Source organism: Choristoneura fumiferana, chromosome 18 (genome assembly GCF_025370935.1).
Source record: "Choristoneura fumiferana chromosome 18, NRCan_CFum_1, whole genome shotgun sequence".
NCBI classification, from domain to species: Eukaryota; Metazoa; Arthropoda; class Insecta; order Lepidoptera; family Tortricidae; genus Choristoneura; species Choristoneura fumiferana.
In genome coordinates, this window is record NC_133489.1 from 17,104,690 (window position 1) to 17,131,245 (window position 26,556).

Sequence of the window (26,556 nt, forward strand, 5' to 3'; positions counted from 1 at the left end):
AATAGCATAAATAGTATGATAGCTAACCACCAACGTCAGTTACGTCTATCGCTGCAATTGCGAATTACTTGAATTCGTGTAAGGCCCACTTTGGTCATCCTGCAATAAACATAACACCTAGTTCGTCAATAGTCTTATCCACACTAGGCGAGCAGAACCGCCTCGCCAAAGCACCTGCATGAGGCAGATTTTGGGCACAGGGCTGCCTCATCAGGTGTGGCGGCTCGCTCAGTGTGGATCCGTCTTTCAATGCATTTTGTACCTGACGTATGAAAAGTTGAAATAAGTAAGCTTTTAAGTATTAGAATCGTCTATTTAGGGGCAAAAGTAACAACAGCTCATGGCATTCAACGATAGTTACTTCCTTGTGGGACTTCGAGAGAAACGTTTAATTTGTTTTTTACCACAAGAAAAACAGTATTTCGCAGGAGCTGGTGTAGATGAAATCTGAAATTATTGTAAAATCTAATCTAAGTATAATCAACTTTTTTATGAGATAACGACAATTTGGAAAGAAAACAATAATTTTAGTAACCTTAAACTTAATAGTCTCATTGTTCTTAGACAGTTTTAAACCTCCTTTTGCACGGTGGTTTAACTTTGTCCAAATAGCATCCTTTTCAGTGCTTCTTGCTGGTTTCTCTCGGTCGGACTTTACAGCTTTGTTTGTATGGAGCAGGGTCGGTTTGTTTAATTCTAAAATAAACATAGTTTACTCGATTTGTTATGTAGACATCTATGGTGTAGATCAGAAGCATCAGAAGAAAAATGAATTATCACTTTCACTCCTAGTAAAAAGATATTAGATCAAAATGTGTACAGACAACTGATTAATAATTTGCTTTACCTGCTTTCTCTTTTAAAGAAGTGATGTATTTTGTGATATATTCTAACCAACTCTTCCATTTCTCTAGGTTCGTAAGAATTTTATCTAAATCTTTGCATCGTTTACGAATTTCGAGTTCACGTTCTCTCATTCCATCCGTACCTATGAAAATATTTTATTTAGTATCAAAGTCTCCTAATGCACGTGCATATTTGTAAATCTGCACTTGTACCTGTATATCCCTGTGGCCTGGGGCAAGCTCCAAGGTCACCTTGCCCTCTCCCTCGTCTTATCCACGAAGGAGCTGTACTTGGATGAACCCCTGAAATTAATCAAAACAAAAAAAAACATATAATGGTTGAATAATAAATAAGGAAAGTGGGAAATTTATTAGTATAGCTAGCTACGAATATGCAAACAAAAGCCGTGAACAACTACTTACTGCTTCTACTCTTGTCAAGGTTACAGTAGGTATGATGAACGCATGTGTTAATTGATTTTCGATGAACATTTCTACAATGTATGTAGAAATGTTACCTACTTTATCTACGTTACACATGAAACAATTTTGCTAACACCCCTAGGCCCCTAAGCTTTCTTAATTTCTTTTTTTACTTACTGTAGTCAAACTTCTTTGTATCCGTTGCTCCAGGCCTTGAAGGTCTTTGATGTATTTTACCGTTTAATTTTCTCTTTTGTGGATACGGATATTTCGCACGTTCACTTGAAGTTGTGTGTATTTTTGAAATATCAGAATTAGATTGCCCACGATCAGAGTTTACGGCTTGCCATTTATTGTCACGGTTTTGCAATTTGGACAACATCACCGAAACCAGACTTTGTTCAGAAGCCTTATTTTGAATATTCATTCTCTTTATTTCTTGTTTTAACTGATTCAAAGAAGCTTCCAGTTCTTTACCTTTTATTTGAGCAGTTAATTCCTGCTGCTCAACTTTTTTTTTGGGATTGAGTTTTGACACGCCTAAAGTACCGTCTCTCGTTTGGCTCATGGTTTCTTCCTGATTAACAGTTTTTATTACCGGTGTTGGACCGTATTGTCCATCAGTTTCGTCTGATACTACCTCAATTGTATCTTTCAAATTGTATTGTGGTTGTTTCGGAGCAACATCGTTCAAATCGTTACGACTAAACTCGTCTAAAACTTTAACTATTGCGGTACTTTGCTTGTCATTGCGACTGTCTCCATCATTATCATTATCTCCGAGAAAATCATCGTAATTTATTCCAAAGTTATTCAATTGTTCAATGCTTTCTGGGTGTGGGTTAGAAGTAAAACCCTGGTCTTTTCCTGATGATGTTTCTTCCGGTGAAAGCCAGTTTCTTTCATCAGATTCCAATATTCTCCCTAATGAAGTGACTGACTTACTTACGCTCTCACCGGGTTTAATTAGGGTTTCAAATGACAAATCCTCTGGCCACGGCTCATCAACCTCTCCTTGAAGAAATAAAACATCAAAGTATTTAAATTATGCATACCTTATATTCCATACAATGAGGATTACACTTACTCAATAAGCTATTACTGGATTGGCCTATATTTATGCTATGCTTCAAGTTACCGCTGGCTGTTGCTGATATTTTTTCATTACTAGAACAAAACTCAAACAATCAATGTCCCAATTCTTTTATGGTCAACCCAGGCACACAAAAATGTTAAATTTACGTTACCTACCTATGTATTGATTGCTTAACTTCTGTCACTGCTCCTAAAAATAAAATAAATACCAATTTATCATTAATTAAAAATAGGCGAACTAAGAATTAAAAAGAGTTACGCAAATCAACACGACAAAATAGAAAAAAAAAAACGTAAAAACGTATTACCAAAGTTATCATATGAAAATTGTACTTTTTTATCCCTGTCTTCGGGCAATTCTGCACTCTTAACTGATTTTTGATCTTCATTCAAATTTGATTTTTGTTCTTCATTCATATTTAATTTTTGTTCATCGATATTATCACGTACTTGATCATCAGCTAGCAAAAATATAGTGTCTTCTTTGTCTTCATCTATTTTATCAGATTGTGCTTTGGTTTCTACTGCGTCATTATTATTATTTTCAGAGGCCAATGATTCATCAAATTTGGCTTCCTTTTCAGACCCACTGTCAGCTTTGTCTGATTGGTTTAATGCCTCATCTGATGGACTTCGCTCTTTTTCTAAACTAATTTGATCACGGTCATATTCTTGCTCATCTACTAATAATTTTATATCCATTTGGCCGTTCTTATAATCAGGTACTGATAGCAAAACCGATCCCGGACGATTGGCTTGCATGTTGGATTGAGAGTCCGTGTGTTTATCAAATTCTTTGCTATTTTTTTCTAGAATATCATGACTTTTTAGTGTGTCGATGACGTTGGTATCAATTATTTCGTTTAGTTGTTTCATTAAGTGATTCTTTAAGGATTCCTCGTCGTCTATTGGTTTTTTATCTGATTCGTCTAAATACTCCTTTAAAGCCTCTTGTACAGGCGACTTTGCTTTGCTGTCGGTGTCATCATTGTTTCCTGACGAAACGCTTACATAGTCTGTCGTTGAAACATCATTATCGCCATCTTCGCTTTTTTGAAGGCTACTGGCAGCATCGAATATGTCTTCCAAATCAGAGTCAGCTCCTCGGCACACGGTCTAAAATAAAAATAAAAATTATTTTAATTTTGGTTCCACCAAAAAAAAATCTAAATCATCAAGAATTGAAAAGTTACCACTACGTTATCCACTAAATCGTCAAGTATATCAAGAGCTGGGCCTTCTTGTTCTTCAAGCTCTGTAAATCATAAAAAGTAATAATAGGAAGGTCATAAATATTTCAACATTATTATTGCATATTATACCTAAAACGTTACGAATATTTGAGTTTTGGAATGAGACCTTAGAATAATATTTAAAAGCCACAGTCTATACTTAAAAGCGAATGACTGTGGATAGACGGATTGTGCTAAGATTGATGAATAGATAAAAAAAAATGACAACCTGCTTCTTGGCGCATTATCGTTCCGATGACTGTTATCAAATCTCCATCAGTTACGAAAGAAGCTCTTTCGTGAAACTTTTTAACTAAAACAAAAATAAATAAATAAACTATTCATTAATGACAGAGAGCTCTTTCTAAATTAATACTTATAAATAAGCATTAACCTTTTAAATCTTCCTCCAAGAGTTTCTCAGATGTTTCTTCTAGGATGTTAGCAATCCAAATCGTTACCTGAAATTGTTTTACTCCTATTTAATCCACTATCATATCAAAATCATTTCGAAAAGCAAAATTCAATATTCCGAAACGGTGATATCGAAACGATCTAAATACCTACCGACCGACCGACAGAATTTCACGAACACAGATGCTACGAGGAATGCTCTTTACCCAGCATGGGTCACACAATAGACCGAAAGACAGTTTTTATAAATATAAAAACATTTCCCTACTCATAGTTAATGTATGTAGGTACCACATCTACTCGTAGCTAAAGGTGATTTGTTAATTACCTTATCGGCTGTCTCTCGCACCATCCGCTCGTGGATTGTAACGTCTATCTGTAACTTGGTTTTGTCACGCAGAATGTCACATATTTCGCCACTGATTATCGATGATATATTTTGCAACCTGTAAAATAAACATGTAACAAATATGATCGCTATAAATGTAGATAGCTTAGTTAGTAGTGTCCTGTGATTATAGATCAAAATGAAGCTCTTACTGAGAATTTAGCTGTGCGTTCACAGGCCGTATTAATTTTTGTGCTATTTTATGTCCAAAAATCGCACTGATATATTGGGTTTCTTCTTTGTTTCTGCTTATCATTGCCTCTTTATTTATTTTTCTTGGCGGTCTGGAAAACGATACAAGCTTAGTAATTAAAACCAAAGCTAAAAAGATATTAGACATACGAGTCAAGTGGGTAAAACTTCGTTTATAAGTCCGGGAAGACAAGCTAGGAAAGAAAAATAATCTTAAGAACCGGTTACCGTTTCTTTGAAGTAACACTGGAAGATTGACTGAAACAGTTAACTGCGTCAGATATTTTAACTATGGGTGTTTGATCCATAACTTGCTGCTTCAGTCGATTTACCTAAAAAGTAAGATTATTTATCAAAAGGTTGTATATTAAAATGCAATGATTGCAAGTACATTACGCGAATACGTTAGTTAATGTTAGAACATTGAAATTGTGTAGAAAAGAGTAATTACTCAATCGGTACCAACTGAGGGAGCTGCCTCGCGCCACGAGGAAGCTCCCTCATAGTTGGTACAGATTCAATCAACCAGCCAATGGTTTAAACTCGAGTTAACCGCCTTCGTACCCTTGCCTTTTGCATCGCAGTGTGTAAAGGCCCTTGCTTACACCTTTAGTGCCTTTAACACTTAAACGCGTGCTTACCATTTGGCCAGGCAGGATACCAGCTTTGTTCCTCCACGTATCGATGCACTGTCGTTTGGTGGGGACAGCCAGTTCGCTGATCCGCATAGAGCACACCGGTCGACAGCGTCGCGAGTAGGTCGAGCTACTGTCTCTCCGCGACAACGGCGAGCTCATGCGAGATGACTGGAAAGGGGAGTTGGAGCGCGCACGCTCACGCAATTGATCCAATCCATTGTTCCTACATGGCGATGGTGAAGGTTTCCTAAGTACAATTACAATTTAATATTAATCACAAGATGCCGGCAAACTTCAAATTCCAGTAGGTATGCATTTTTATTCAAACTGTAATACCATAAATGCGCCCAAAACTTTAAATGCGTAAAGCAAAATTAACGTGGCTTTGGTAGGTATTACAGTAAATAGATACTTCAGCGCCCGATCATGAGAAATTATAATAGCATTTTTACAAGTTTTACAATATTTTTTTGGCTTTTGCGTGACAGTTTCATTCAGTGCTCGTTGCCAAGCCAGGAGATGTTCAAGTGTTAGGTATCTATAAAATGCTATGTGATGCGAACAAAATCCTATCTCACCCTTACATCACCCTCAACCACCCACCCACCTTCTCACCCTTTGCAGGTGGTAGGACCTTGTGCAAGGTCCGCCCGGATTGCTACCACCATCTTGCTCGCTAATCCTGCCGTGAAGCAGCAGTGCTTGCACTGTTGTGTTTTGGCGTGGAGATGGAGAGTAAGACAGCCGGTGAAATTACTGGCACTTAAGGTATCAGATCATAGGCCTCTAGGTTGGCAACGCATCTGCAATACCCCTGGTGTTGCAGATGTTTATGGGCGGTAGTGCTCTCTTACCATCAGGAGACCCACTTGCTCGTTTACCATCCAGTCGAATAAAAAAAAAACATTATACTTAAGCAAAACAAGTCTGAGGTCTAAGAATGAAATAGAATTTCGGTCAAGTGGTATAGCAATTTCACTCATTGAGCGTCTTGGCATTGGCAGTTAAATTAGCAAATTTTAACGTTCCCCAGAGCAGGGCAGGAAGCAGTTTCTATTTCTCGCAGAATAACGTTGCTAACCTTCTGTCCTTGTATACAACTCTGGCAGGTAAAGGTGGTTTGGAGTATTTGGCAGTTACGTCGGACGGCGGACCGAACTTCCGCTCTCGAAGCTTTGCGCCACGGGAGACTTCTTTATAAATGGCTTGTTTCAGCCAATCATTAGCAAGGTCTACCTCTCCCGATTCTATATCTATAATACAGAACAGTTACAAAACACAACAATGAACTGGTTATACTCCGTTTAATTTAAGGTTTGAATTAACGGTCAAATTGTAACACACGTTTCTCGGTATTTCGAACACAAATGGATTGAAAATGCCTACATGTACATTTATTAGCGGTATTTATCATGTTTTTACTATAGAAGTTAACACAATTTTAAATAGTTTCGTTGTTTCATTTAAAAACGTGTGCAAATTTTACCGTTAAGTTTCAAATGTTAAAATAAATGGAGTATAGGTACTCGCAAAATTGTGGAATTCCGCTTGATCTCCTCTGCCACACTATTGAAATGAAATGAAAAACATTTATTCGAGACACAAAATAAAATATCAAAATGAAAATAAAAGAAAAGGAAAGGGTAAGTTACAATGTGAAATTATTTTATGTGCCCGAAATGGTCCCGCCTCAGCATAAATGCATACTCCTCGGATGGAGTCGGCGCTGGTCTTCCTGCGAAACCATTTTAAAGGCGGAAACTTACACACAAATAAAACGCGATCCCTCGCCACGTCGTTCAACGCATGTTTTGGGACGATTAGTCAAATAGGAAGGTACTACCTACCAAGAGTGGTAAATAAGAATCTATTATAGCTGTAGGAATGATTTTAAAGTCTTGCAAACAATAAATAAACATATTGAATGTTATTTCAGCTTTAATTCCCGCGGGAAACCTTAGATATGCATTACATTCAGACGTGGACTATTTTAAATATCCTCCTTAATTACCGGAACTGGGATACGAAGTTTCAGCCATAGAAGCACCACTTCTATAAACTTGTTTCATTGTAAAACATTGATTGATGCAACTAACACACTATTTAATTTTGAATATGAACTGAAAATTTACAAAATAAATAAACTTACGAAAGTACAAAACTGACACTGACAAAATATTTTTCAAACTGCACAATCTATGAACCTTCCGAACGTAACAAAATCGTAGTGTATCAATTGATAAAAGCAATTTAGAAAATTGAGTTGATACAAAAAATAACATTAATAACAATGTCATTATTTTTCAAATTGTAACTCGATCCTTAGCGCAGTCTAGGTAAACGAAACGAACTCTACGCCCGGTAGTCAGCGGTACCTACTAAACCATTTCCGGTACCAACGGTCGCTTAGTGCTTTTAGAAATGATTTTATCTATAATACTAACATTATAAAGGAGGCAAGATTTGGATTTTTGGATGTTTGGATGTCTGTTACGAATTAACTCAAAAAATCTGGAACGATTTTAAAAATTCTTTCACTGTTAGAATGCTAAATTATTCAAAAGTGCCATGGGCTATATTTATTACCAGAAAAATTAGGTTCCGCACTAAAACTACAATAATGTAACTCAAAGTGTACTAAAAGTTGCCATAAAATATTTTTCTCAAACATGCTCGGAAATGTACCTATGCGTTAATGTCACGAAATGGAGACATGAAGTTTCTCATTTATGGCTCCCTACCACCTCCCTACATAACTTCTTGGCCTAGGCCATGAAGTATGTATGAAAATCCATTATTGTCCGCTGCTCTAACTTTTTTAAATGCTTACTAACATTAAACTGACCATTACGTCCGCACTGCTCTAACTTGTAAATTTGCGATACTGGAATGGATTGAATGGATGGATGGATGGATGGATGGATGGATGGATGGATGGATGGATGGATGGATGGATGGATGGATGGATGGATGGATGGATGGATGGATGGATGGATGGATGGATGGATGGATGGATGGATGATGGATGGATGGATGGATGGATGGATGGATGGATGGATGGATGGATGGATGGATGGATGGATGGATGGATGGATGGATGGACGGACGGACGGACGGACGGACGGACGGACGGACGGACGGACGGACGGACGGACGGACGGACGGACGGACGGACGGACGGACGGACGGACGGACGGACGGACGGATGGATGGATCGGACGGACGGACGGACGGATGGATGGATGGATGGATGAATGGACGGATGGATGGACGGACGGATGGATGGATGGATGGACGGATAGATGGACGGATGGATGGGACGGACGGACGGATGGATGGATGGATGGATGGTTGGATGAAATATTTCCTCACATTATTTGAGAAAAGCACTATACAAACCTCGGCCAGAACAGGGATTGCTGGACTCGTTTTATCCGTCTACCCCGAACTCGTCCATCAATCCCTTACTTCATGGCCTCTGCAGTAATGTACTATTTCATTGCATGCGCGCTGTAAAAACTATTGATGATAGAACAAAAAAATGTTTTACGATAGGTATTAAAAAATACATCAACATCTACAAAAAACTTTGCGATAATACCATAAATGTCCAACTATTGTAGTAATGTCACTCTACTTTATTACATTTAAAAAGTTGACAGAAATGCCGACTAAAATTAGACAGTGTAGTGTTTCAATACCTGTAGAATACTTAATTGAATTATTCTAATCGGACATTCCATTCAAAAGGTATTACGAAATTGAACATATCAATCTAACCAAAAAATGCATTTACTATACTAATCTACTTTGACGCGCCCCGGCTTCGCGCGGGTCGGCTCGGCTGTAGTATTTGAGAAATTCAGCTGAAATATGTGTGCGAAGTGCCCTTGATTAGAGACCTTTTAAGAGTTCTGTGCTAAAAGGGTAATAAAAACGGGATCCGATTACTAAGACTCAACTGTCCGTCTGTCTGTCACTAGGCTGTATCTCATGATCTGTGATAACTTGAAAGTTGAAATTTTCACAGATTATGTATTTCTATTGTCACTATAACAACAAATACTAAAAACAGAACAAAGTAAATGTTTAAGGGGGGCTCCCATACAAACAACGTGATTTTTTTTGCTCGATATTAATAACGGCAACAGGTAGGTAGTTGCTTGAAATATTCACAGAATATTTATTTGTATTTTCAATTTAGTAAGTAGTGTTTTGTATTAATGTACTTTAAAAATAACTAATTAAATCAAAAGAAAATAAATATTTAAGGGGGGCTCCCATACAGCAAACGTGTTTTTTTTGCCGTTTTTTGCTAAATATCTAATGTTGTATAGGTACGGAACCCTTCGTACTACGGGATTCCGACTCGCGCTTGGCTGTTTTTATCTTACTTTGCCCGCGCGAAGCCGGGGCGGGTCGCTAGTTTGTTAATAAATACGCACGTGAAAAATGACTTTTATCAGATAATAGGGAATTAAATTTGTACCTATTACAAGTTTTGATGTTTTTTTTTAGAAGAGCCAAATTATTATTATATCAAAAAAGAGACTGTCATGTCACATTTTAGTGTAGCTCAAGTGCTCCAAACAGTAAGCTAAACCAACATTGATCGTTTTCTAAAAAAAAATACTGTAAGTATACGTAGGTACATAACATACCTACAATACAAAACGGCAAAACCTACTAGTCTCCAGACAGACAAAATAAAATCGATGGACAGTCTTTTATTTTTTTTTCTCAAACATGACATGAAATATTGACGTTGTGTTACAAATAATAGGCTGAGAAGTAGCGCGCTGCAGGCGCTGTGACTTGCCTGCCTGCGCGCGGTCACTCTAGCGGCCTGCAAAGAGATTTCATACAACTTTGCAGGCCGCTGGCCGGCAAAGCGACCGTCTTTTGTTTCAACGCGCGCTCGCGACACGCACGCGCGTGGCCCACGCCCAGCACCACCGTCCGCCACCCGCCGCGCCAGCAGCCAGCGCGCGCGACACGCGCGCACACAACAGCAGGGCTACTATGAAACTCGAAGTTCGTGTCGTACGGTCCCTCTGACACTTAAGCTATTTAATACGAGAGCGAGAGGGACGGTACGATACAAACTTCGAGTTTCGTCGTGCAGTCTCTCTCGCTCTCGTATTAAATAGTGTAAGTGCCAGAGAGTCCGCACGACACGAACTTCGAGTTTCGTAGTAGCCCTGCTGGTCAGAAGTCATTCGAGGTCAAATTTTCTGTCTTCAAGTCTTTCCAAGGCTCGCGCCATCCAGTGTCTATATAACGTCCTCGTAATTGTTTGTCTTGCTTGTCAATGTCAACAATTTGTCAGTAGCAGTGTTGCCAACGTAGGCGATTTGACGCCAATTAGGCTACTCGGGTTGGAAATCGGCGAGTAAAATTCTAAATGGCGACTGGTCGGCTTTTAGGTACTTGAAGGGCAAGTCCAGTTGAACGAGGTCAAAAAAAATTACACCCCACGCAAAATATAGAGTTTAAGTGGGATCAAAAAGAAAAGAGGACAAATTAATAAATAAATAATTAAAAATAACATGCTAGTAAAAAACTTGTTTGTACTTGCATTCTTACTAATCTACAGACAGAATGAAATTTGTCAGTCGTGCTACAGACCTGTCATTTGAGGTTTGCTTAGCAGTTTTTGCCCTTCGTAGCGCGATTTGACGCCATTGGCGCTACGGCTCGGGTTGGAAGGCTATATGGCGCCGAAAAGTTCTAAATTTGGCACGTCTGGAAGGACAATTTAAACTAGTCTTCGAAGGGCTTACTGCATTATAAGCGTAGTTTGATTCGAAAGTACGCTATCATATTGCATACAAATTATAAAGTGTAAAAACAATATTGTAAAGTAAATATATGGTCATTTTCCAATTCCGCATACCATAATTAATAAATGATCATTAATATTTGTTGTTTACAATACTATAAATTTAACATAAGAAAATCAAATACATTAGCAGTAAGCATACTAAATGTGGGCTTACATTATAAAGTGACTCCAGACTGGCCAGTGTAGGTTTTAGTAGGGTAATATTACTAAATGCATTTAAAAATTAGTACTCTAATGTACTAATATTACTAAGACAGCCCAGAGTTATGAAATTTGTCACCTTATCTGGAATAACACGTAGGCTACTATTTTAGGCGACCTCAGTTCAAATTTGGCTACATTCGGTTACTCAAGCTGTGAAAAAAGGCTACGTTTTTAGGCGACCTCAGCTTTAATTTGGCTACATTAGGCTACTCAAGCTGAAAAAAATGGCGTATCAGGTTCAGAGTCGTTGGCAACACTGTCCGTCAGTTCAGTCAGTCAGTGTTCCAGTCCAGTTCGTTCGGTTGGGTTGCTTGATTCGCTCGTGGAATAAATTTGTGAAGCGCGAACGAAGTGCGCTGCGCAGCTTTGATACGTCGTAGTAGTAGTAAATCAAATAAATTTGATTTTGCTTTCATACTTATCCCAGAAGCTAATAAAATACTTTTACGATATAACTGTAGAGGCTATAAAATATAATGTAAATTATCGCGTTCTCTTATAAAGTGGTCATTCTTTGTTAGTAAACAAAGGATTTTTAAACTATTAAAATGTGGTCTCATTTGGAGCGGGGCAGTTCCCCGGTAGATTGGTGTGAATCTAATTACTCTATATCTCCTATGATAGCAGAATTCGTGAACACAGTAAGTATTTCCGCACATCCTTGTTTTTTTTTTAAATTTGAGAGTTGTATTTTTATATTAGTGTTTACTTCTTCACAGGTCAGCAATATCTTGTTTTTCCTGTTTCCACCGGTCCTAATTCACTTGTTCCAAGAATACTCAAAGTTTGTTAACCCTGCTATAAATTTGCTGTGGATTATGTTAATGGTGGTAGGGCTGAGTTCAGCCTATTTTCACGCTACTCTCAGCCTAGTTGGTAAGCTTACTATTATTATATTACCACACACACACAACACAAACATCACGCCTGTATTCCCAAATGGTGTAGGCAGAGCACACAAAATGTTACCGCTTCGGAGCCACTTTTAGCAATTTTAGGTTTAAAGTTTGTCAAAAACAGTACAGTAGTGACAGGTTGCTAGCCTGTCACCTACAGTATACCTTAACTGTTATTAAACTTGTGATCAATTCTAGCCACAGTTCAATGCACCTTGGCTTTGTTAAGGTGACTCATGTATTATAAAAAGTTGAAATTTAGTAAAATTAATGATTTTCATCTCAGGACAATTGCTGGATGAGGTGGCCATACTATGGGTGTTTGTTGCTGCTTTTACAATGTTTCTACCTAGGAGACATTTCCCTAAATTTATAGGAGGAAATAGGTAAGTTTTGTAAATCATACATAACTGTTGCAAAATTTTTGAATAATTTATAATACATTATTGTAATATAAATTATTCAAAAATTTTGACACAAGAAGATATGGTTATTATACTATATTAATAGATTTGAGATGTTATATTATATGACAAAGAATAGGATAAATAACATAAAAAATAGTTCCATAAAACTAAACAAAATCTGGAAATAGCCCTTGTAGCATTGTGCCTAAAAGGCTGGCAGCATTTCCTTGTTGGATAGCTATGCTAATTCTTTGAGAAAGATAGCTGCTGACCCTTTGGTCTCCAGTTGTGTCAACTATGCGCTATTACACATCTTAGTCTATGTCTACCTATATAATAAATAAGTTATATTTTTTACATTTTAACTTCCATACAAAAATAGCTACAAACATAACATTATTTTTCTTAACAAAACATCTACATGTTTTATTAACAAAATTAGGCCATTGAATTGAAAATTTTAAGCAAGTATAAACAATTGCATTCTTATGACTGTGTAACCTTGACAATCTTGTTAATAATTTCTTAACATGTACACAAGTTGAGTGGCCAAAAATAACTTTGCACTAATTAAACTGTTGTTCATCATGTTCTCATTGTAAAATAAATAAACATTGTGTTGCTTAATGATGACCAATAATGTCTGATTCTAGGGCAGCTAGTAAACGGGTCTATGGGGTAATATTATTTCATATCTATACTCTTCTTAATCCTTTAATGGTATTGCATTTCACAGTCAACTGAAAGGAATAACTTAAAGGAATAAGTTGCCCTTAATAGTTGTATCTTATTATTATTTATCACTTTCTGAAATTTGGTACAGATTTTATGTAAAATTGGATGACAATGCAAGCAGACAGCAAAAAAATTTGTCTGTATTCCTATGGTTTTCGTATGAAAATTAAATAAAGAATGGCAGACCTGAGTATTTCATATTAATTTCATCATTATACCTCCTTGGGTTCCTTAGAAAAACAGATTTAACAGATGCAAAAGCCACTGAAATGTCACAGATGTTATAAATATTTTTCTTTTATGCAACAATGTTCATCAAATATGTTAATGATTCGCACTGTCATCGTTCATCCACCATTACCTCTCATATTTCGTTTTCTAGTTTTTTTTTACCGTACTACGGCAAAACCTACTGGACACTGGCAAAATTGTCATCCAATGGACAAAGCCATATTTTTCTAAAAATCTAATCTAATCTAAGTATGTTTTTTTGTGCACTGTGTACCTTCATTGTCTAATAAATTGTTCTTCTTCTTAGAATGCTATGCTAGATATATACATGGAAAATGCAGTGATTTTATTAGGGTTCTTTCTAATAGGGATTCTATTATAATTTTCAAAAAGGATATGAAACCCCGAAAACAGAATAACAAAGCAAAGCACTAACTTTGATTTGACTATAGGAACCATCATTCCAATAAGCTTATATTTTTTTTATTAATGGTTATATATAATTGTGTCTATTTCTTTACCTATAATCTTTGAACTTGCAATGAAAAAACATGCAATAACAGACCCTATATTTCCACTAAGTATGTACTATAGTTCCACTCATTATGAATGGTGATAATTTACGGAATAATTATGTTTGTAGTCCTTGAATTGCATTAGCATAGTTATTATTGCTGTGATAACTGTTATAGCTTTACTTTTGATAGCCAAGGCGGCCAATAAGACTGAGTTTGCATTAATTATTGCTGAGGTATGGTCACCATGTGATAAGTTTGTTTTCTGAGAAATAGAAATGTCATGCGGGGGGTTAGAAAGTGGCGTCTGTTAGGCTAAAAGACCATATATTTTCCCAGCTCAACCTGCAACAAAGTTATTTACGCATGATATGGGTTATTGCTGAGATTGTGGTTCAAAAGGATTAGATTTCTCTAGTGAGTATCGTTATTTACTAGAAACCGATGAAAATAATAAAAAAACGCGTGCGCGTTATTAGGAGAATACTTACGTATAGAAGCGAAAGACTGGTAACATCTATTTTGGAAGGAATATATAATAATAATAATATCATTTCTGTTTTTCTCCTTCTTTCTGTGGTCATTCGATCCATGTAACATCCATACCATACTTCATGACAATAAGTTTGAGTATTTATTTGTCTGTAAGCAATCTCTCAAAGGGCCGGCAACGCACCTGTGATACCTTTCGTGTTGCGGGCTTGTATGGGCGGCGGAGATTGCTTCCCATCAGGTTACCCGCATGCTCGTTTTCCCCCTCTCACATAAAAAAAAAACAACTTATTATCACATAATATTGTTTTTTTACATCACAACATCGATCTATGCATAGCATTATTAGTAATCATTCAGGGTTCCGTAATCGAAGGCTAATAAACGGAACTCTATTAATGTCGCTACACTCCGCCAGAGGACTAATAGGCAGACTACTGAAATTTAGGTATTCAAATGTGTATTTCTATTGTAGCTACAACAACCAATAATAAAAATTAAATTAAATTAAAATTTAAGGAGTCCTCAATCTACCAATATTAAAATGACCCGCACTGCATTCTATTTTGCTTTAAGTAGGGCTCTGCATACATTGATTTTTATAGATACGCGACCGTTCATGTATCCTCCTGAGACCCGGCATCAAATGTTCAATGCAAGAATTTATTATTTAAACTTAATGACAATCAAGAAAAGTTCACATTTGATTGGACATTATGTGCAAAATGTTGTACGGTCAATATTTTCTGATAGGCGACGGACGAACTAAAGAGAATATTTTTTTACCCAGGAAGCTACAAAATAATAATAATACATTTATTTATTCCTCCACCACAAAAGTAGACAGTAAATAAATTAAAAGTAGGTACATGTTTTCTTATATACTATGTGTGGCGGAGACTGGTGCCCGAACCACCCCGAACTAAGAGGTACCTGTATGACAATGAAAATGACATTTGTTTTTTATTTTCAGAAAGATGCTTTCGTTCTACACCTGCATTTTCTCGGTGATCTCGACGGGTTTCCTCGTGATGTATCCCTTTGCGAACGCGTTCGCATTAATGGGCCTAGTGTTGCCAGCCAGTGCGTTCTTGTATAAAGAGTTGTTAAGGTAAGCTGATACAGTCACCAGCAGAAGTACATATATGAGCAGTTGTGGTGCTGATCTAAACACTCTCTTATTACCTTGGCATTAAGTAAAGTAAGTCGTAAAAGAGCACTGTAACTGTTCATCCACTTCTGCTAAGCACTGCAAACTGTACAATGAGTGTCTGAATTTAAATTTGCTAAGGATTAACGCTAATCACGTTTGATTGTAAGGTACATAGACATTTAGGACGGGTCTTAATGACAGTGCGTTAATGCGGTTGGTCAACAATAACCTGACCAATTTAGAAAATTTATAATGCCTTGACATTGTTATTCCAAAGTTTATCTTAAGAACGACTGAACCGATTTTAATGAAACATAGCTGATGACCACTGAGAGCTATGCGCTACTGAATTGCTTTTGCTCTATAATCGATTTAAAAAACTTTGAACCATTGTAAACAGAACAGTTGCTGTCGACGCATGCGCAGTGACTTTTAAAACTGTCTTTATAACAATCTTTAACAACTGGCAACCCAGTAGCGGCGTTAGGGTAGGGCGCGGTGGGGCGACCGCCCAGGGCGCCGGACTTAAAGGAGCGCCTGAAGCCTGTACCTTCTAGAAAATTCCCAAAAGTTTGGGGCGCCGAGGAAATCTTGCCCAGGACGCTGGAAGTGCTAAAACCGGCAGGTAGTTTATCAATGTGCAGGTAGGTCTAGAATAAAATAGCTTTAGTGTGATATATTTACATATGAATGATGAATGTACTTAAGTTACGGACAAGTTTCGGTTCCACGTGTTGGCAATAGTGTCGAAACATAAGCACACCGGCGCGTGCAACTGCGCGGCTGGTTCGAAATGATTTGAATTGCCCAGAAGGCCAATCTAGAAGCAGAGCTAACATTCCTTCCGGCGCCACGGTCCTGAGCAGACCTCTATTTATTAACTCTTACTTATTAGCTTCCATTTTCCTACTCATTGGAGTATCTAGGGTTATTTTTCAGGGGGGTCTAGAATGGATTTTTGTGTGTAGATATCAGTAGGTAGGTATTATAGGATTTTGAATCGGTAGCCCAACATCCTGGGGTGGGCACTAGACCATACTGGGGTGGGCACGGCCCACCTGGCCCCCGCTCTATATACGCCTATATCCTACAGTTTATATTTCATTGTAAATACTTTCCCTTTTGATATTATTTTATTATACGTTTGTGTGCCTCAAAATCCTTTTCATTTAATCTCTTTGAAGCCTCAGGAGGCGCACATAAAATATGTAGTTGAAAGTCGTGTAAGTATGTTTTTTGTAACTTGGGCCGTATAGATCTCTTTGTAGTAATACACCTGGCTGCGAAGTGGTTGTGGCCAAATGCGCAACAGCAACCGTCACTTTTCAAGTTCCTTGCGTATATTTGTATTAAGTAGACTATACCTTTCGCGTGGCTATTACCTATACTGAGAAGAGTAGGTACTGTTGTTGATTTATATTTTCTTCTTTCGTTGCAGTGTGAATTGCGCGCGCGTGTTTCGGCTTGGACTTCGTAGCTTGGCAGTCACGCTCCTGGCTCTGTTCTGCTGGGTAATCGACCGTCTCTTCTGCGACGCCTGGCTCTCCATCGACTTCCCGTACATGCACGGAGTCTGGCACATCCTTAGCTTCATCGCCAGCTATACCTCGCTCGTCCTCTTTGCATATTTCAATGTTTCCGACGAGAGACCCGAACAGAAACCCCTGCTCAAGTACTGGCCCAGCAACGACTTCGAACTAGGCGTCCCATACATTACTATCAAGCATCCATGCAAAAAAGACAAAGATTTAGCTATATAAGGATAAGATCTATGATCTCCCAGAAACTTAAAGTTGTGTGTGCAAGTATTCCGTAATTCGAATGTGATATGAACATGTGAGTTAGATTTAAAAATCGTAACTGTGTGTGCTTTATACTTTTTGTCGAGGTAGTAAAATTAAGTAAAGTAGTATTTATGATGGGAAAATATTAATTAGTACCTAAGTAAAGAATTCCTGAATATTGTGTTTTCTAATTGTTATGACAAAGATTATTTAAAGTAATTCAACAATGTTTATTTAAGGAATAAAAACAGTTATTTAAAAAATATGTAAAATTGTAAAAATAAGTTATATAAAACGTTATAAATGACTGTTTATTGTATTTGGCACAAATGCATAATATGATATATGCAATGAGTTATGGTCTAATGGTGCAGTATGCAAAGCGATTCCGTTAGACTCAATATCAGAGAACACTATTGGAGAGTAGAAGTATTTCGGACAATATTAGTAACATCTCGCAACCAAAGTAGCTACTGCTACATTGTACTACTGAGTACAAGATTACCTTATATAAATGTAATTCAATTCAATTCTTGAAAGTATAGCTCCATCGATACTATCGATGATTCCGCCAATGTCGAGGTTTTATGTAAATCCTACTAATATTATAAATGTGAAAGTTTGTGAGTGAGTGAGTATGTTTGTTACTTCTTCACGCTGAAACGGCTGGACGGATTTGGATGAAATTTGGCGAAAAGTTAGTTTATAACCTGGATTAAAACATATGATACTTTTTATCCCGATATTCCCACGGGATAGGCATAAAATCATGAAATTTGGTATGTAGGTAGTTGGACGTCTGAAATAACACAGGCGACTTTTTGACCCGCTATTCCCACGGGATACCTAGGGATAAAATCTTGAAATAACAACCGCTGGGCTTAGAGTCATGAAATTTGATATGTATGTAGCTGGACCTCTGGAATAACAGATAGGTGACTTTTTGACCCGATATTCCCACGGGATACCTAGGGATAAAATCTTGAAATAACAACCGCTGGGCTCAGAGCCATGAAATTTAGTATGGAGGTAGCTGGACGTCTGGAATAACACATAAGCTACTTTTTTTCCGATATTCCCACGGGATAGAGATAAAATCTTGAAATAACTGCTGGGCTTAGTCATGAAATTTGGTATGTAGGTAGCTGGACGTCTGGAATAACACATACGCTACTTTTTGACCCGATATTCCCACGGGATAGTTTTGTAACTAAGGGACCCCATACATCCCTGTATTATTATTATTATTATTTTTATTGTATACAGTTTTTAAGTATTTTATTTGTAATTATTTTATTTTGAAAAAAAAACTGCCAAGTTTCTTGCGGCGCATTCTTCTTGGCAATGATGGTCTTTCCGAAAGCGCTGGTAGTTTAAAAAATGACGTGTAAAAGTGCCCATTGCGGCGTATTTACTGAATAAATGATTTGAATTTGGATAGGGAAAATTTTTGAAATTTCAGCACTGGGTTTAGAGTCTTGATATAAATTTTGGATATTTCCAGGGGAATTTTGTAAAATCCCGAAAATTTCAATTGCAACTACCAGACCGAATAGTTTACGCGTGCGAAGCCGCGGGTAAAAGCTAGTGTATTATAAAACTTATTTCTAAAAAGACCTAGTGCCAATCTGTGATTACATGTAAGTAACTTATAAGTACCATTTTATTTAAATACGAAAATTACATATACTTTTATTATTTATTTTATTTGTGGTGATGTTTGCAATATTTTGTGTAAAGGATTATTTTGATGCCTAATGGAGGCAACTAAGTGTTGATGTAATAAAGTCTTAAAGCTCAGGAAATAAGCCTTGTTTTTTTTTTTTTTTGGAAATTGTACTATGTAATAGCCCGCTATTACCACCTGCCCATAGCAACACTCTGTTGCCAACTATCTTTGTCTTCTCGCATATCTAATGGACCAATATCCAGTTGACTTCTCATTTCCTGAAACTCTAAAAAAAAGGTTTCCCGTAATAATAGGGATGACGCCTGGGTTAAAAATATATCATTCTATTTAGTCCGACAGTTAGATTATGGAAAAATATGAGACACGTATTTTTTGCTTAATCAAATTATAAAAAATCGACAAAGGTATAGATCAAACTTGCGGAGTGTGGGCCTGTGACGTCGTCACTATTAGGTAAAAATCGTACCATATAGTGACTTCACTCGAAACTTCTAAGCACTGTATCATCGTCATTTTTTGTTTGTCAAACAAAAGAAAAAATATATGCACAATATTTTTCAACTATCTAACTGACAGACAAAAGTTTTTTTTTAGTTGTCTAGCTTATTGCATTCGGTTTTTTTAATCCACATGATAACCCCATCTATCCCAACAATAATCTAGCAACAGTAAAGAGCACATTTATTAAAACAAACATGTTTTGGCAATATTATATTAACAGCAATTATTTCTTCATAAGACATGATTATAAACTCATGTAGGAGTAAAATTTCATACTGGTCAAAAGTATTATGTTACATTTAGTCAGAATCAGAGGAGACATTACAGTGCTTGTTTGTATGTAGGCTAGAATTCTCAGATTTCTTCCTGTAAGTTGATCCTCCTCTATAAACCACATGGTTCTTCTCAGTTTCCAGTATTTTCACTTCATGAAGTAACATTGGCTTATCCATTACTTTCTGTAGATGATCCCAAATGTATATGGCCAAGTTTTCTGTTGTACTAACCTGTAAAATATAAAAGAATAATTTTAAATGTCTTAAGTGCAATACAATTACATTTTTTTTGTAATTACTCTTTATGACAGTTTTATTTGATGATCATGATAATGTATGCAGGTGGTTCACATAGGCAAAGTTTTTAGGCATGAATATAAAATAATAAATGTCTCCTTATATGTAAATACTAAATTGAAAAATTTTGGGCAGTTTTCATCATGTTGAAGATGGTATTGAACTATTTTAACACATTTGCTGCCGCATTTGCAGCGAAAACTGCCTACGAACAGAGAACGCGCCTAGCGTGTTCTTGGCACTGAATGTGTTAATACAGCTATTTACACATGTGCTGTTAAGTACACAAACACGTATTCATTCCCTATGAAGCCCATTATGTTTATTTACACTATAACTATAATATTGTTAGTGAAACAGCGGTAATCTCGCCTGGCATATCAACTTAACAGGCACTACTACTTACATGTTATAGCCAGTGAAGCCTTGTATACATATTAATTACATTATCAATGTCAATTTCAGGCATAGGCGTATATAGAGGGGGGCCGGGTGGTCCGTGCCCACCCCAGGATGTTGGACTACTGATTTGAAATTCTATAATAGGTACCTACTGATATCTTCACACAAAAATCCAGGCCAGGCCCCCCCTGGAAAATAACCCAAGATACGCCAATGATTTTAGGAGCTCTGTTACTCACCACTGTCTTGAAGTATGGCACATCCTGATCCAAGTTTTTATGGTCCAGTGGGTCCATGATAGCCTCCTTCATATATTGCTTTAGATCATGGATGTTCATCACCATGCCAGTGTGAGCATCAACAGGTCCTTTCACTGTCACCAGGACTGCAAATGCAAAATAAGTAGGAATGCAGTATCAAACTTAATAAAAATTTCTTTCTGATTTTTGTTTTTAATTTTATAGCTTTCCTGTTAATAATTATTTAACTTTAAAGGAATGTAGGTATTTATAGCTATATTTTGAAAACTAGGAAATAAATAATAGGAAGGCATTATAAAAAGTAGGTTACACCATGTTTTTCTTGATGACCGTGATTACCGTTAACTTCAACGGACAGCCATCTCATTGATAGAAAGTACCTACCTGGTTATTAACTTGTTGGCAAATCAAAAAAAAAACATGTAATATAACTTCACAGTCATTGTTAAATGTGAAATTGTGTAATTCACAACGAAAACTCACTTTTTTAATTTTCTTTAGCTAAATATACCTATTTTAATTAAAAACACTATACTTTTATGTACTTCATGAAAGCATCATAAACTTAACGGCTAAATGGTCTGGTTAATTTACCTACATAATATTCAATGAAACTTACCCATGAACTTTTAATAAAGATTATAGGTAAACAAAGAAAACAAATTGGTAGAAATATTATTTGAAAGAACTCACCAACATAGTTATGCCCATGGCCATTAGGATTGTTGCATTTTCCATAAAGTCTTGCATTTTCTTCATCGCTTAGAAATGGACTGTAAAAATAAATAACATCTAATGATGACCTTTTCACCTCAATAATCTGAGAGATAAGAGTGAATCAAAATGTACAGTACAATGTAGCGATTTGTTAGTGAAGGTCACGAAATTAAACAAGCTGCGTGATAATTAATTAAAAATATAAAACTTGTTTGCTTCATTTGGTATGAATCTTGCACTGAAACACTTAAAAAATTTCTAAATATCAAATTTCAAATTGCAACGATGTTAACGTGGCCGGTTTTTTGTTTCAAACAGAAATGAACCGTATCTCTGAGCATTAAAATATAAAATTGGGATATAAAATATAATTCTAACTTGAAAAGTTAAGTTAATCTTACCATCTGGAATGCAATAGTATTACCTGTGTAAACGGTGGCAGGAGCTAAACGTCTCTCTTCTTGTTATTGATACAATTGGCAAAGACGACATCTCTTTTAATAAATGAAATATACCTACTTTCAGTTGACTTTGGTAACTTGCGTTAGTTTTACTTACTAAGAACGTGGACGTTATGGAAAGTTTAACAAATGACTACCTTAGTTAGTGTATTGTTAACCAGTTATAGTTGAATTAGATAATTTTAAAATTCAATGAAGTTAGTAACAGCACTACCTGCTGTTGGAAGAAAAGAACCACCAAAGACTACAGTATATATAGGGAGAAGAACCACTTGGAAAAGTATACATATACATATAGTATGCAGTGTTGCCCACTCCTAGAAAATCGAGTCGCTGTATTCAAAACCAAAAGCGCTAAAATTAATTCCACCAGCAGGGCTACTACGAAACTCGAAGTGCGTATCGTACCGTTCCTCTCCCTCTCGTATTAAGTAGCATAAGTGTCAGAGAGACGGTACGATACGAACTTCTAGTTTCGAGTTTCATAGTAGCCGTGCTGGCGGTCTAAATTAGAAATTTCCAAATTCACTGAAAAAAGAAAATTGGGTGTCTTGATTTGAATATATATTTTTTTAAATAGCTAAAGCTAGAGCATTCACGAATGGAGCTTTAATTAAATAAAGTTTGAATTTGATTTGGTACGTATGCGCGTTTGTCAATTTCCATATAGATCTCTTGGCACTGTACAATTCTATATCTAGTTAACAAAAAGTGCATCCATTATTGAACTGTTTAAATTTGGATTACAAAAGTCGCCAGATGTCACTAAACCATTTTTGTCGTCAAAAATGTTTTTTTGTCAGACTTGAACAAAAGTCGTTATTTCTAGCCACAAAGTTACTAAGTTGGCAGCACTGATAGTATGTTATGTTACAATAATTGCTAGTTATAAATTAAGATCTGTCAAACATTATTTAACTGGCAACATTATATAAAAATCACAATACTATTTAAGCTCCATGAATTACGGCTGTAAATTGTGACAGTTTTTTTTTGTTTATGGTGGTAAAGTTTTTAACAACTGGGCATTAGCTGCGCTGCCGCTGCCACAGAAGTGGACTTTGTAACCTTTTTGGAAGTAATTTTTCATTAGAAGTTAACTTGTTTTAGTTTTGTACATTTACTGGCCAGCAAAATGTTTACGCCTTCCGCTAGGCACTTGTTTTATTCAACTCAGGTAATGTTAGCAACAAGTGTCCAATTACGTACATCGCTGTGTAATAATAATATGTTGAGGAGAGTTCAAAGATTGATTTGATAACGAGGTTCCTTACTTATTCCTTACCATCTTTTTCCAGTTGCGACGATTACAAAGCACCTTAGTTATCGCCGAACACAATAATGAAGCTTTATCAGCAGTCACCCTTAATGCCTTAAGTGCAGCTAAGAAAATTGGTGGAGAAATATCGGTTCTTGTTGCGGGCACTAAATGTGGTCCTGTAAGTAAAACTTTCCATATGAGAAATATATTTTAAAGTGTAATAATTAAAACATAATGTAAAAGCAAACTACCACTAAGATAATGCAAGAGAAAGAACTATGATAATATGTTTAAGTAAGTAAGACCATTTTCATTACACACTTATGAGCCTGTAACTGTAAGGATTTCGTGATGTGAATGAAGCATTTTATTAGTCACCTAAATTAAAATCAAATTATAAAATGTCAATTAAATCATAGATTTAATTGTATTTTCTGGTCTCATTTATTTAAAGAAATTCTAATCTATCAGTAGTATAACAACTTGAAATGACTGCCATATGGCATTGGTTATGCTTCTACTTCTATATATATTTTTTCAACACTTTATTTTGCTCTTATGATGAAAAAGCAAGTAATAATTTCTTCTTTCTGATACGCAGGCAGCAGAAAATATTGCCAAGGCTGGTGGAGTTTCCAAGGTCCTTGTAGCAGAAAGTGATGCATTCAAAGGCTTCACAGCTGAGTCTCTGACGCCCCTGATCCTTGCCACTCAGAAGCAGTTCAACTTCACCCATATCCTGGCTCCAGCTACTGCCATTGGAAAGGCAGTCCTTCCACGGGTTGCGGCCAAGCTTGATGTGTCACCTATCACTGACATCATTGGTGTTAAGGATGCTAACACATTTGTGAGAACTATCTATGCAGGTACCTACATAATAGTTTTAGACAAGGTATCTTAGTCATTATTATTTTTTCAGGATTTTTTAATCATTTTGTAAAATTGTTTAAACCATTATTTTATTTGTGGTAAAATTATACAATTAATTTTATATAAAGCCACTTCCAACTCGGTGTTTCATAAATAAGATCAGTTCGCCATCAATTCCAAGATAACACATTTCTGCTCTACCTAAATACAGTTACTTTTTTTAAGGCAATGCTGTCCTGACTCTGGAGGCTAAGGACGCTATTAAGGTGATCACTGTCCGAGGAACAGCTTTTGCTCCAGCACCACTCGAAGGTGGCTCTGCGGCTGTAGAAAAGGCTCCTGAAGGGAACTATAAGTCTGATCTGGTTGAGTGGGTCTCACAGGAACTCTCCAAGTCTGATAGACCAGAACTTACCAGTGCCAAGAATATCATCTCAGGAGGTATCATGTTTTGATCTATTTTTATATAAATTTCCTATTTATTAGAAGGATTTCCACATAATATCAGTTATGTTAAGCTTTGATTGTTTTAAACACTCATTCTTTAACATAATCTATGCTTACTATTTTTAAACATTTTCTATGGATGTAGACCATGATTACTTTTAATGATGGATTTAATATTCACCCACAAAGTCTTCAGCACCAACAAGATGATAGCAGATTCGTCAAAATATCAGGAGCGCATTAACGGTAATCTTGGAATACATCCTGATTCCTGTAGCAAAAAAGTCTAATAAACATATCTTTACTTACAATACCTGGCATTCTACACTATCCAATATTTTTAGGTCGCGGCCTGAAGTCGGGCGAGAACTTCAAGCTGTTGTATGACCTAGCCGACAAGCTGAACGCAGCCGTCGGCGCGTCGCGCGCAGCCGTCGACGCCGGCTTCGTGCCCAACGATCTGCAGATCGGCCAGACCGGCAAAATCGTCGCGCCTGTGAGTCAATTGAACTGCACAGTTAATGTAAAAATACTACCAATAAATTTGTAGGTATCAGTTGAAATGTCAAATGAGTCATAGTAATCTCTTTAAGTACCATTGAACTTACTTAAATAATCGCGTGACTGAAATGGATTACTATTTGATTCTAACTAGAAGTTTAGTGACAGTGAATTTAGGTTTATAAGCATTCCTGTTAATCAGCTTCATTCTTTAGAGGGGAGGCAGTGCCCCCCCGCCTGCCGCCCGTACCTATCTCACTATGCCCTTGCTTTAACCAATTACAATATATATACTATACAAAGCAAAATAACTGGTGGTCTAAAAAATTATAAAAAAGCAAAACAGGGGATTTCAAAAATTAAAGATTCTATTCTGACCTGCATTTTTGAAGATGTAATTGTATAACATAGAGATTGATACGACAGACCAGCCACTTTCGGTTTATTTAACTTATTTTTTTACAGGACCTATACATTGCTGTAGGCATCAGCGGAGCCATCCAGCATCTCGCAGGTATGAAGGACTCCAAGACCATCGTCGCCATCAACAAGGACCCAGAAGCACCTATATTCCAGGTTCCTATTCTTATTACCCCTAAAATGTACACAAACCCTTGTATTTATTTTATTTATACAAATAAGCATTGTTCTAAGCTTACACATCACAAATTACAGTTTCTTGTCTAACGTGATAAAAGTTTATTGTATTTAAAATACCACACAGTGAGAACTTTATATCCTACAAATATATGCTGCTGCTGCTGTTTTTAGCATGATTTTATGGCTTTTTTTATAACACATTTTCTTTTTTCTAGGTATCAGACTATGGTCTGGTCGCTGACTTGTTTAAGGCAGTACCAGAGCTCACTGGAAAGCTGTGAATCAATAGTAAAATGTGCAACAAATAGGTCTTAGTGTATTTACAATTAATTCTGTATTACCTACTGTCATTCGCGCACTATGAGATTTAAAAAAAATGTACAATTGTTGATCGTATTGTCTCTTCAATCATGTGTAAAATGATTTTTAAATATAAAATTGTTACATAATGTCTATTGTTTTATTTGAGATATTAAGCGGTTTTTTATTTCTATAAAGATTCAGTGCAATTTTCATATAATCTTATAAGAGTAGATACATTATTATGTCACCTCTATTAATCCACGGCTTCGCACTCAGTTGAAATTCCAGGATTTCACTGAATTTTCAAAGGAACCCCCAAAATCTACATCGTGAATTTTACTAACGTTGCGAAAAGCCACCGCGCAAAATTTTATGTCTAATTTTAGCGGTTAAAATTTTGGGAATTAATTCGATCTTGTGAGAATTTTGGGATAAAAGTGACTTGTGATGTGTTGTTCCGGACATTTACTCATTTATATAAC

The 26,556-nt window shown here is 36.5% G+C and overlaps 4 protein-coding genes across 5 annotated transcripts; 2 read left to right on the forward strand and 2 right to left on the reverse strand.

Moving 5' to 3' along the window:
* Positions 1-51: 51 nt before the first annotated feature.
* Positions 52-7,429, reverse strand: LOC141437748 (uncharacterized). Of its 2 annotated transcripts, XM_074101239.1 has the most exons (17): positions 7,239-7,429; positions 6,309-6,480; positions 5,231-5,474; positions 4,818-4,921; positions 4,550-4,681; positions 4,338-4,455; positions 3,990-4,056; positions 3,825-3,908; positions 3,557-3,618; positions 2,672-3,479; positions 2,520-2,553; positions 2,356-2,435; positions 1,446-2,282; positions 1,059-1,148; positions 848-988; positions 536-696; positions 52-447 (listed from the first exon to the last, which is right to left on the reverse strand). In XM_074101239.1, the coding sequence occupies exons 1-17, from the start codon at positions 7,294-7,296 to the stop codon at positions 358-360; spliced, it is 3,282 nt and encodes a 1,093-aa protein (XP_073957340.1). In that variant the 5' UTR covers positions 7,297-7,429; the 3' UTR covers positions 52-357. The 2 variants fall into 2 exon arrangements, with proteins under 2 accessions (XP_073957340.1, XP_073957341.1); XM_074101240.1 differs by lacking the exon at positions 3,825-3,908.
* A 4,092-nt stretch (positions 7,430-11,521) lies between these two features.
* bwa (alkaline ceramidase) lies at positions 11,522-19,759 on the forward strand. Its single transcript, XM_074102123.1, has 5 exons — positions 11,522-11,917; positions 11,996-12,152; positions 12,459-12,558; positions 15,526-15,663; positions 17,144-19,759. Exons 1-5 carry the CDS (start codon positions 11,825-11,827, stop codon positions 17,463-17,465), a joined length of 810 nt encoding a protein of 269 aa, XP_073958224.1. The 5' UTR covers positions 11,522-11,824; the 3' UTR covers positions 17,466-19,759.
* Positions 19,760-19,877: 118 nt separating this feature from the next.
* Positions 19,878-22,377, reverse strand: pr (6-pyruvoyl tetrahydrobiopterin synthase purple). Its single transcript, XM_074102124.1, has 4 exons — positions 22,056-22,377; positions 21,608-21,687; positions 20,894-21,039; positions 19,878-20,186 (listed from the first exon to the last, which is right to left on the reverse strand). The coding sequence occupies exons 1-4, from the start codon at positions 22,121-22,123 to the stop codon at positions 19,980-19,982; spliced, it is 501 nt and encodes a 166-aa protein (XP_073958225.1). The 5' UTR covers positions 22,124-22,377; the 3' UTR covers positions 19,878-19,979.
* A 752-nt stretch (positions 22,378-23,129) lies between these two features.
* Positions 23,130-26,220, forward strand: wal (electron transfer flavoprotein subunit alpha wal). The gene is made up of 7 exons (XM_074102125.1): positions 23,130-23,269; positions 23,391-23,531; positions 23,955-24,219; positions 24,449-24,664; positions 25,015-25,166; positions 25,637-25,747; positions 25,987-26,220. Exons 1-7 carry the CDS (start codon positions 23,228-23,230, stop codon positions 26,050-26,052), a joined length of 993 nt encoding a protein of 330 aa, XP_073958226.1. The 5' UTR covers positions 23,130-23,227; the 3' UTR covers positions 26,053-26,220.
* The last annotated feature ends 336 nt before the right edge of the window (positions 26,221-26,556 follow it).

Coding starts and splice junctions, on each gene's coding strand:
- bwa (XM_074102123.1), top strand. CDS start 11,825: ATGTGGTCTCATTTGGAGCGGGGCAGTTCCCCGGTAGATTGGTGTGAA. Junction 12,153..12,458: donor CGCTACTCTCAGCCTAGTTG/GTAAGCTTACTA, acceptor TTTTCATCTCAG/GACAATTGCTGGATGAGGTG. Junction 15,664..17,143: donor TTGTATAAAGAGTTGTTAAG/GTAAGCTGATAC, acceptor CTTTCGTTGCAG/TGTGAATTGCGCGCGCGTGT.
- wal (XM_074102125.1), top strand. CDS start 23,228: ATGTTTACGCCTTCCGCTAGGCACTTGTTTTATTCAACTCAG. Junction 24,220..24,448: donor TGTGAGAACTATCTATGCAG/GTACCTACATAA, acceptor ACTTTTTTTAAG/GCAATGCTGTCCTGACTCTG. Junction 24,665..25,014: donor CAAGAATATCATCTCAGGAG/GTATCATGTTTT, acceptor CAATATTTTTAG/GTCGCGGCCTGAAGTCGGGC.
- LOC141437748 (XM_074101239.1), bottom strand. CDS start 7,296: ATGAAACAAGTTTATAGAAGTGGTGCTTCTATGGCTGAAACTTCGTAT. Junction 2,436..2,519: donor GTTAAGCAATCAATACATAG/GTAGGTAACGTA, acceptor GTTTTGTTCTAG/TAATGAAAAAATATCAGCAA. Junction 1,149..1,445: donor TACAAAGAAGTTTGACTACA/GTAAGTAAAAAA, acceptor GATTAATTTCAG/GGGTTCATCCAAGTACAGCT.
- pr (XM_074102124.1), bottom strand. CDS start 22,123: ATGTCGTCTTTGCCAATTGTATCAATAACAAGAAGAGAGACGTTTAGC. Junction 21,040..21,607: donor CCATGGGCATAACTATGTTG/GTGAGTTCTTTC, acceptor TTGCATTTGCAG/TCCTGGTGACAGTGAAAGGA. Junction 20,187..20,893: donor TGCCATACTTCAAGACAGTG/GTGAGTAACAGA, acceptor TATATTTTACAG/GTTAGTACAACAGAAAACTT.